The sequence below is a fragment of the Notothenia coriiceps genome, unplaced genomic scaffold (assembly GCF_000735185.1).
Source record: "Notothenia coriiceps isolate Sejong01 unplaced genomic scaffold, NC01 NC01_scaffold00034246, whole genome shotgun sequence".
NCBI lineage: Eukaryota > Metazoa > Chordata > Actinopteri > Perciformes > Nototheniidae > Notothenia > Notothenia coriiceps.
Genome location: NW_011366947.1, coordinates 17,398 through 27,622, shown reverse-complemented (window position 1 = coordinate 27,622; position 10,225 = coordinate 17,398). Strand labels below are relative to the sequence as shown.

The window sequence follows — 10,225 nt, the reverse complement described above, 5'->3', positions numbered from 1 at the left end:
CCCGCCGATGACATCATAGCTGCAGCAGCAGCCTTATCTGTCACACCTCACACACTGCTGGACTACACCAAACGCTCCAGAAAAAACAAAGAGGCGCAGAGACGAAACCAAGTCATATCAATAAAGCTAATGAAACTATTTTATTAGGAGCCATCTAACTGCAAATTAATAATAACTATGTATGGCATTTAATATGTTGCACAGTTTTGAACATGCTTTGAAAATGTAAGTTTTCATCTATTGATCAAATATTGATGGTTGTAAATAAACCCAGTTATATCATATCTGTTTCCTCTGATTTGGTCATGTAGAGCAGAAAAAGGCGAGTTTTCCTGTTTAAAGCTGGTGGTTAGCGCCCTCATCTGGCAGTGAGGACCAGGAACATACTTGTACATGAAAGTAGCAGAGGAAGTTATCTTTAAATGGTTATAGTTGAGGCAAGGACAATCACTTTTTCTAACTGTGACTGCCCAGTAAACTAATAGATCAAACTGGGACTATTTACTGCCATAAAGAGGTATATGAAAAGCTTAAAGTTAGATATCTTTTCCCTTTTGCTTTTTACATACTGGAAATCTCATACTTCCCCATATTTATTGGAGGCAGCAAATTAGAAATTGACATAGAAACACTGTGTGTAGTTGACTGACTGGCTCTGATGTGTTGTCTGCTAAAGAGAATAAAGTTGAATCAAGCCACCACACTTTTACAGACAAATCTGAGATTTAATATTAGTAAATGGACATGAATTTAGCCGTATTGAGACTGCAGTGACCACGTATAGTTCTGCTAATGGTGTGCCATACAGACTGTTGGATATAGCTATATTAATGTTGAGGAAAATACGTTATTTCAATGTCAACCAGACATCAAATCCAGCTAACGTTAGCTTAAATCATTCATAAGGCACTTGTCAAACTCGCCTAGTTTTAAACAAATAACGCTACATTTAACAGGTGTAGGGATATTTTTTAAGTAATGTTATTGCATTTAACAATGAGAACATCTACCCGCCGTATTGGCATAAATGGTGGCCAGCAGCTTCTGAGTATCATTAACGAAGAGGTTTGCTTGCTAGCCACAGACCTAGCTAGCATCATGATACCTAACGGTGCTAATTTAGCCCCAATCAGCGGGCCCCTTCTCCGGCATCATCCCGCTCATCCTCCGCCTGTCCACCTACCCACACCGGAGCCACGGTTCTGTTCACCCGGGATCAGACTCACCTCCCCCGCGGTGGTGGTCGCTGTGCTGGCGGTGGATGCGGCACTGGGGGTCGGGGACCGCTGCAGAGTAACCAACGCCATGGCTGGAAGATGAGGAAGCACCGGCCGGCCGCTGGGCCTGGAGAGCTGCTAGCTGCGGAGCTAACGATACATCCAGCTGAGGAGAGGAACTATCCTGCAGGCAGGGCTGTCTGTGCAGGAAGTGCTGCCTTCAAGGCCCCGGCCATTCTTATGGCACTGTGCACTGTATAGTATCAACAACAAAAGTTATATGAAGTTCATTTGTATACCCAAGCTTATTCAAAGTGCTCCATATAGGGCTTACAATGCTATAAGACAAGGTATTAGAGACAGACATGTAAGTAGTATTTAAAAAAAGAAAGCAATATTATTAATACAACAATTATTATTATTATTATTATTATTATAGACTTTATTTTCTATCCCACCCTGATCCCAACCATACAAAAGATGCAGCAAAAAGTGATTTACAATAAAGGTAAACAGTTAACAGACATTTAAAAAAAGGATGGAATGCAAAATGTATGGAAAATAAGATGCAAATGTGGCACTCTTGTTTCACTCTAGGCTTGTAAACACCTGCATTTAAGAGAATAAAGAGGTAGGCCTGTGGTATATCAGGAGAATATTATTGGGACTACTATGAGTACTGTGGTGTTTTTCATTGCAGTCGTATTGATCATTTCTTACATAATAAGAAGGGGGGTATGTGTTTTACTTGTCTGACTAAGCAATATACTATGCATGAAAAACCATGGGAAATGCATGCCCTCCACTTGTTACTCAATAGTTACAACTAAGGTATTCAAATAGTTTGAAACTTAATAATTAATATCATAATCCCTAACTCCTGGAACTCCATTCATGATATAACAATGCCAGCATATTTACATTCACATAGAAACGGAGAGGAAACAATGTCTTAATATGTGCATGTCCAAGGATTTATATTCGTGGTTAGATAGTTGAACTTCGAAACACAGACACATGTCTCCGCCCCTCTCCCATATATGACAGCTGCAGGCTTGACCAGAGGGTGAGTCGGGGTTGTGAGAGTTGGGAAAGACTTCAACAACTCCTGCAGTGCGAAAACAAATCTGAAGGTAAATCAACACTTTTCGGAAATCATATAAATGCAGTTGTTGTTGAATCGTGTATAATGTCTGTTCTGTTATGCAGCCAGTCTTCAGTTTGCCACCTCAGCGATGCTGCGTCGCTAAACTAAGATGTATTTATCCGACATGCTGCCTGCTATGTTGTTATATAATATACTACTCTCCTATTATCAACTGTTAAAGTTTAACTCAGATTTAGTGCAGGATTCAACCAACCCTGTTGTAGTATGATTTGTCTAATGGGTTCGCAAAGTGGGTAATGTGTATTATGTCGATTTTATCAAGTCTAATTTCTAACTTGGTAAACTCAATAGATCTATAATCCTACTAGCCTCCTACCAGATATCTATACATATTTTAAATAATGCATTGTTTAATGATATAGAAATAAAAGAATTGTATATCCATTGAAAACCAGTCTAGTGTGTTAAAGATATATGATTGTCTTCCAAGAAGATGTTGTCTTGTTTACATAAAGGAGGCCTTAGTGTGCGAGTAAGCTTCAGAGGTAACATGCTGTGTCTGATGTTAATCCAGAAATGCGGGTGGCAGTGATTGGAGCTGGAGTCATCGGCCTGTCAGCGGCTCAGAGCATCTACGAGCAGTTTCACTCCATCGTCAGTCCACTGAGCATCGAGGTGTATGCAGACTGTTTCACTCCTCTGACCACGAGCGATGGAGCTGCTGGCTTGTGGCAGCCCTACCTGTACGATAAAGGCAATGTCCAGGAGACGTAAGTGTATTAACTCTCGTTTGATGCTCCATTGTATCTGCAGAAAATGGCCAATATTTTATACATACATTTTTTCCTCACATTTAGAAAATGGAATAAGGAAACATTTGACTACTTGCTGAGCTGCCTCAGATCGCCAGACTCCATTCAAATGGGTGTATTCCTTCAATCTGGCTACAACCTCTGCACTGAACCAGCCCCAGTGAGTAGTGCTCTGTTTTTAAAAAAAAACCTGTCAATCTGTCCTCAAAGATAAGATTTGACCTTGTTTTGGATTTTACAACCAAGAACAAAGGCAGTTGTAGATATAGTTAAAATGCAACCTTATATAACTTGTTCATAAATGAATTACATACCAGTGCTATAGCATAAACACAGTAATTAGTATTTAGCCTCACTAACAGTAGAGCTTTGTTCAGCTTCTCTGCTTTTGTTTTCCACAAATAATAGAGAGGCCTCACCATGGGTCAGACTTAAACTCAGAGACAGGGCTTGATTGGGAGTCTGTATTGTGACAAAATTTAAAACAGCCAGAACATAAGTGATGTGATCTGTACTGCTTTCTGATTGCAGGATCCCTCATTTAAAGATATCGTCCTAGGCTTCAGACAGCTCACAGAGCGAGAACTGCAGATGTTTCCCGGATACAAGTAGGTTTTGTTGCTGAAACAGACATAACAAGCAAAACACTGAAAGAACACAAAGCAGAGATGCAAAGAGATAGTTAGTTTCTGCCTTGCTATTACATGCAACTTAAATACTTCATATTCCCAGGCGCATCATTGATGATCTATTTGCTTCGATCTTATATAACAAATATATTGCATGGTTCCCTATAAAAGAAAAGCATATTTTTTACTATGTCTCTTCTAACATGTGCAGTCATGGGTGGTTCAACACTGCTCTCATGCTGGAAGGTAAAACATACTTACCTTGGCTGATGGATTGGTGAGTGATTTGTTTTTAATCTCTTGAAATAAGTTATTTTCCTTGTTGTATCAGTATTGTATTTGAACAGAACTTTACTTACAGTCTTGAGTTGAAGTCAGTAAAGCACTTGCTTACAACTACATTTCTTACGTAATCAAAAAGAAGAAGGGAAGCCTCTTATAGCTTGTTACATAAATGTTATATTACATTTAGTTTGTAACATCCCCCCATGGCTGAATCTAATTTTATCTACTCTTAAATGTTCAACACATGGTCTCAGTTGAGCTGTTCTGTCCTTTTTTTGGTTTATTGTTTTCTAAATTCTGTGTTAATCATATGTAGTGGTTAATCGTATACTAAACAACAAATAATTACACAATGCAAAGTAAAAAGTAGTGATCTGTCAGTGATCACTAACTAAAGGCAGATTTTATTATGCTGTGTGCTGGCTGGGAAATAAGGAAAGTTTACACAGCTGCTGAGTTTCAATGACATGGTCATTTAAAAAAAATGTAAGACCTGACACTGAATTGTGCTCAACACACATTTACTTGTATACTGTGTAATGAATTGCAAATTAGTAATATCATTATCCAGGATAGCTGGTTCTAATCTTGATTATTTTCAGTTGATCAGGAGTCCAAAAGTATTTTTTTTCAGCTGTTCTTAATTAACATCTAGTTTCTGTTATTCTTAGGTTGCAAAAAAGGGGAGTGACATTTTACCAAAGAAAAATAGATTCCTTTAAGGAGGTTAGTGGAAGCTTTCAATATTAATGATACACACATTTTCTGTTTGATTTTCTGTTTCATGTATAGTACTTTTTTATACTGAGTCTGTAATATTGTAACAGCCGATTATTGTTTCACTTCTTACAGAAATACTGTGAGTATGTTAACACTTCTCTTTTTCATGCTTTATGCTCTGTTCTTTTCATTAAGCTGGCTGAGTCTGGGGCAGACGTGATAATAAACTGCAGTGGGATGAGATCAGGAGATCTCCAGCCGGACCCTGAGCTCAAACCCGGGCGGGGGCAGATCGTGAAGGTGAGGCCTGACGGGTTCAAATGTCTGTCTATATAACCAGCTATAAAAGCGACATTGAAGTTGTGGTTGAACCTTGATATTATATCTTTGTTTTTCAGGTCGAAGCGCCGTGGCTGAAGCATTGGATTCTCACCCACAATTTAAAAAAAGGAGTCTACAATTCACCATACATCATTCCAGGGTGACACAAAACACTCATTAGCACTGAACTGTAGGAACAAGCCTCTCCATTAGTGTTTGAGTGATAGTAATGTGGAAGTACAGTTTCATACAGAAAAAGCATGCTGCAGGCAAACGTTTGCAGGGCTTATCCTGTGTTGTGCACTTGCTGTTTTAATCAGATCATACAAGATTACAGTGTTTTTGTATATTAAAGACAGTTGCATCTCTGTGTCTGCAGGAGTCGACTCGTGACAGTCGGTGGGATTTTACAGTTAGGGAACTGGAGTGAAAAGAACAATTCTATGGACCATAAGTACATCTGGGAAAGCGCTTGTCAGCTCGAGCCAAGTCTCAAGGTAAGGTGATGTGAAAATGTTGTTTGTCTAAAGCCCATAAAAAGGCTTTCTGTTTAACAGTAAGTCTTCAGTAGTGGTAAAGTATTTAACATTTGATATATTTAGAACACTTGATAGTTACAATGGACAATTCGTTTATGAGATTATGTGTTGTTGTTGTTACTTACCTCAGCATGCCAGGATAGTGGAGGACTGGGCCGGCCTCAGGCCTGTTCGCAGCAAAGTCCGATTGGAGAGGGAGACCATACAGTCCGGAGCAGCTGCAATAGAGGTAAACAGCTCAGTTGTATTTTGAAAAGATTTACATTACTTTTAATATTAATTTTTGTTCATCCAACTTCTAAAATATCGTGCCTCTCTTTCAGGTGATACACAACTACGGACATGGAGGTTTTGGACTCACCATTCACCGGGGCTGCGCCCAAGAGGCAGCGAGACTCTTCGGTCAGATTGTGGAACAAAAAGGGAAAGGTCCAAAAGCTCGCTTGTAAATTTCTGTGCAGCTGCATGATTGATTGATTGATTGATTGATTGATTGATTGATTGATTGATTGAGGTGCACTTCGAATTTTAATGTCAGTTCCTTGTGCCTCATAATCCAAAAACTGTTATTTTCTATAACCAGCATTTTAGCAAACAGATTTTCAATTTCCATACCTTTGGGGTACTTACATTACATAAATACAACTCATTTTTGTAACTTGTATGTAACTCTAAAGAGTAGACGCCAATTAAATGATTCACATCTAATCATAGATAAATCCATAGATGCATATGTTCATTTAAAGAAGTATATAGCTTAAAAATAAATTCTAGAATGTTCTCATTAAATGTAATGTAGAAAAATGTCTAACTGATAAAATCACTTTTATTAATAAATAACAACATAAATACACAGCTCTTTTTGAAAGATTATTTACTATAGTATCATACACATTTACATCCAGTGCATCGACAAGAATCTGTGCACACAGACACTTAATACAGCACTATATCTCCAACAGGTAAAGAGTCAGCTGGCTGGGCCTGTACTAGTTCCTGTAACCTTTTTTTTACACAAATCTTTGCACAGTATGTCACTCTGACAAGTCAGTCTCCACATCACCTTTGTTACAAACAAAAGCAAAGACAACAACTAAAACAGGTATTGATACATATACATTATTTACAGAAAGACAAAGTGTAACATCCCGTTAATGGATGTGTACATACATACATGTGTAGGTCTATGTGTGCAAAGCCTCGAGTCGAGTAGAGCAAGAGACGCTGCATTTATAGACAGGACACCATATACTCATGTTCATGGCATTTTTTAAAATTGTGTTACTTTGAGCGATGAAAATACTTTTTAGATTGACTTCAACATTAACTTACAATTGTCTCAGATGCAGGTCAGGATCTGTGGACTTGTTCCAGTTGTTATATTTATGAAATATCGTTCACTGTATGATGTAAATATGCTATGGTGAAGGCTTTGGCAGATTTATAAGGTTGTTGATTCTAATATGGCCTCAGAATGATACTTGTTTCTTCAGCTGACAACAAACATCATCCATGTTAAAATGTGAAATAATACTGACACCAAATAAAGAACATATTTAGCACAAGGTTTAACACAGTGACTTACTGTGTGTCCTTTTACTGCCTTTACACAATTTATTTTTGAATTAAGGTTCCCCAGACCTTATCGTATTGTCTGTTGACTTAATGATGCAGGAGTGTACCTCACTTCAGTAATGTACATTTTATAAAGCTTGAGTTTTTTAACTGACAATTTTGTTCACAATATGTTGGTCTCTTTTATCTATGCACCTGTGCCTGGTATGCTAAAAGAAGGTTAAGAGAAGGTCTCTCAAACTCAAATAGATATTCTTCAAGGCTCTTTCAAAAGAAGATGGTTGATGGAAGCTATCACTTTTGTGTCCTTTATTCACCTTTACTTCTCTTGAATTAGAAAAGCAATACTTTATGTAAAGTATTTGAATTATCTCATGAATTGTTCACATGTTGTCCACCTTTTATTGTTCTCAATTTTTCCCTGGTGTAGGTCATTTGTTCCATCCAGTAGCCCCTTGTGCAGTTATCCAGTGGCAAAATTGTGACAGCAATGGTAGTTGAAGACTATATAATAAAACATATTTCCTTGTGCTGCCTGGCCCTTTGAAGCCACCGTAGTGCCTAAACTGAAGAGTCATAACATGGGACTGGAGATGGACACCGAAAGCTGGTTGAGCTTTTTGGCCTCTCCTCGCCTCTTTCCCTCACTGTGCTTGCCTCTCCCAGTTGTGCTCCAGCAAACAAGTCCTCATCCTTGGGAGCCTGAGCTTGAAGGAGGGTGTTCCCCTGAGCTTTGGGAGGGGGCCCGGCCGACCATCTCCCGGCCCACCATCTCCTGGCCCACCATCTCCTGGCCCCACTCGCGGTGAGTGGACTCCTGTAAGCCGCGGCCTGTGGTCTCTATTGGCAGTGCACAGGAGGCGATGGCGGCGAGCAGGCAGCAGCAGCAGTACACGGACAGAGCCAGGTGCACAGAAGACTCCAACATTACCTGAAGGATGAAGCCCAGGTACATGAGCAATTTTCATGTGTTGTGATGTGTTTGAATAAGTTCAAAAAATACTGGTACCTGTGCAACAAAAGGTGTAATGAGGGCACCGACTCTGGCCATCCCACTGCTCATTCCAAGACCTAAAGCCCTGGTCGCTGTTGGGTACACCTGCAGAGTTTCAGAAAAGACTAATTAGGCTGCCCTGATGCTCCATCGACCCCGTTATTGATTTGATCTGAGCTCCATTAGTAAATGTTTTCATTTTGCACAATGCAAGCTAAATAAACTGCACTCTGGTGCGATATCTTACCTCTGGAGTGTACACATACGCAGCTTGAAATCCTCCTGCGATGAAAGCTCTGGCGATGAATATCAAAACTGTCATGGATGTTCTGCAACACAGGAACCAGTAATGCTGAATAAATGGTGGATCCACAATGTTTTCGTTTAAGATTCTCCTCAGTATCCCGCTTACCTCCCAACACAGCCATAGAGTGGAATGATGCACATAGAGAAGACGAAGAAACACAACGCCATGGTCTTCCTCCTTCCTAATCGATCGATAGCCCACAGTGTCACTAGAAGTCCTGTGGGACATTGCAAGATGTCAGGTGTGAAAAATATAATATGCTATGCATATTTTACAGTGCAGTAATTACAGCGATTATGCTTAATTAATATGACATTTTGAAATGTCATAGCAGGAGTAACAGAGGAGAAACTTAAAATGTTAATGAGTGCTCCTTTTGATCTAGATAAGTCAGTAGTTTTGTCAGGGAGCTGCCATGCCAGGGCCTCTGGCAAACCTACATTATTAACACTTTGCAAAAGTGTCCTCTTTAAAATAAGCTCTATTAACATTATTTTGATATGATCATTTACTAAGTCCCTGAAATCCCCTGAAGTCATTTAGTTACAGGTGTAATAACTACATTAAAATGATGATCTTTATAAAAGCAAGATGTCATGTAACTATAGCATCATTTACTAGATAATCATCCAGTATACATACAATACACTGTATAGTTATTTGTGTAGATGATACAGTATTTATGATTATTTAATAGATTTAAATCTAAAACATGCCACCATAATTAACAAAAAATATTTTGACAACATAAAAATTATAATGAACTTTGTGAAGACACGAATAATAAACCGATATTTACCTGGGAATTCAGATAAGGTCGTCCACAACAGGTCTTTGTAGTCGTCAGAGTTCAGATATTTACACTCCAAGTTGCATCCGAGCTCCCTCTTGTTACGTTTGGTCACTAGATGGAGGTATAAAACAACAGAAAATAATATAGGACACACCCAGCACTGTCTCAATCTGTGACTTTGCAAAAAGAACATACTGTATTATGTGTAGACTTTCACTATGGCAGACATTTTGGAATATTAGTAAAGCACCATTGTAACTACCGTACTAAAATCAACAATGGTTCTGTTCCATTACGTGTCAGCCATCTCTAATGTTATCCATTACACCTGAGCCAACAATAAAAAAACATGCGTTCTCAGAATATTAGAGAAACATATACGAAACGCCCTAAAGTCAAATGAAAATAAAGAATTAATTAATAATAATAATAATTTACAATTGATATTTAATTAAAGAGTTTAAATTATTTTTGTATCATATTGTTGTAAATATTACATTCTTTGTCCTTACATTGTTTATTACATTTTCACAAATTATTTTTGAAATATTTATATAATTATCTACTTGTTTACGCATGAGGTATTGCTAAATGTATGTTAATAAAAACGTATACATTTATCTCCTGGGGGAAGATGTTCAACACAAGTCACTGAATTGCTAAGTCTCCATGATCAAGGTAGCAAATTAAAATATATGTGTGTGTTCTTGTGTGTGTGTGTGTGTGTGTGTGTGTGTGTGTGTGTGTGTGAGAGCATGTGTGTGTGTGTGTGTGTGTGTGTGTATATGTGTGTGTGCTTGTGTGTGTGTGTGTGTGTGTGTGTGTGTGTGTGTGTGTGTGTGTGTGTGTGTGTGTGTGTGTGTGTGTGTGTGTGTGTGTGTGTGTGTGTGAGAGAGTGAGTGAGTGAGTGAGTGAGAGTGAGAGA

At 38.6% G+C, this 10,225-nt stretch overlaps 3 protein-coding genes across 3 annotated transcripts in view; 1 reads left to right on the top strand and 2 right to left on the bottom strand.

The window, feature by feature from the left end:
* The window catches only part of LOC104962063 (protein phosphatase Slingshot homolog 1-like), an 18,039-nt gene extending 16,474 nt beyond the window's left edge, over positions 1 to 1,565 (bottom strand). Inside the window, exon 1 of the mRNA XM_010790454.1 lies at positions 1,227 to 1,565. Within this exon, the coding sequence (XP_010788756.1) occupies positions 1,227 to 1,307 (81 nt within the window). The 5' untranslated portion in view covers positions 1,308 to 1,565. The remainder of the gene's footprint in view (positions 1 to 1,226) is intronic.
* Positions 1,566 to 2,214: 649 nt separating this feature from the next.
* On the top strand, positions 2,215 to 6,393 carry LOC104962061 (D-amino-acid oxidase). Its single transcript, XM_010790452.1, has 11 exons — positions 2,215 to 2,350; positions 2,900 to 3,095; positions 3,183 to 3,297; positions 3,669 to 3,745; positions 3,978 to 4,043; positions 4,723 to 4,777; positions 4,967 to 5,071; positions 5,170 to 5,252; positions 5,472 to 5,589; positions 5,762 to 5,860; positions 5,955 to 6,393. Exons 2-11 carry the CDS (start codon positions 2,902 to 2,904, stop codon positions 6,078 to 6,080), a joined length of 1,038 nt encoding a protein of 345 aa, XP_010788754.1. The 5' UTR covers positions 2,215 to 2,350; positions 2,900 to 2,901; the 3' UTR covers positions 6,081 to 6,393.
* Positions 6,394 to 6,488: 95 nt separating this feature from the next.
* svopa (SV2 related protein a) overlaps positions 6,489 to 10,225 on the bottom strand; it is an 8,378-nt gene continuing 4,641 nt past the window's right edge. Inside the window, exons 8-13 of the mRNA XM_010790453.1 lie at positions 9,455 to 9,476; positions 9,307 to 9,411; positions 8,613 to 8,724; positions 8,448 to 8,529; positions 8,216 to 8,305; positions 6,489 to 8,137 (exon numbers count right to left, since the gene is read on the bottom strand). Coding sequence (XP_010788755.1) covers positions 7,895 to 8,137; positions 8,216 to 8,305; positions 8,448 to 8,529; positions 8,613 to 8,724; positions 9,307 to 9,411; positions 9,455 to 9,476 — 654 coding nt within the window. The 3' untranslated portion in view covers positions 6,489 to 7,894. The remainder of the gene's footprint in view (positions 8,138 to 8,215; positions 8,306 to 8,447; positions 8,530 to 8,612; positions 8,725 to 9,306; positions 9,412 to 9,454; positions 9,477 to 10,225) is intronic.

Coding starts and splice junctions, on each gene's coding strand:
- LOC104962061 (XM_010790452.1), top strand. CDS start 2,902: ATGCGGGTGGCAGTGATTGGAGCTGGAGTCATCGGCCTGTCAGCGGCT. Junction 4,044..4,722: donor TTACCTTGGCTGATGGATTG/GTGAGTGATTTG, acceptor TGTTATTCTTAG/GTTGCAAAAAAGGGGAGTGA. Junction 5,861..5,954: donor CCGGAGCAGCTGCAATAGAG/GTAAACAGCTCA, acceptor CCTCTCTTTCAG/GTGATACACAACTACGGACA.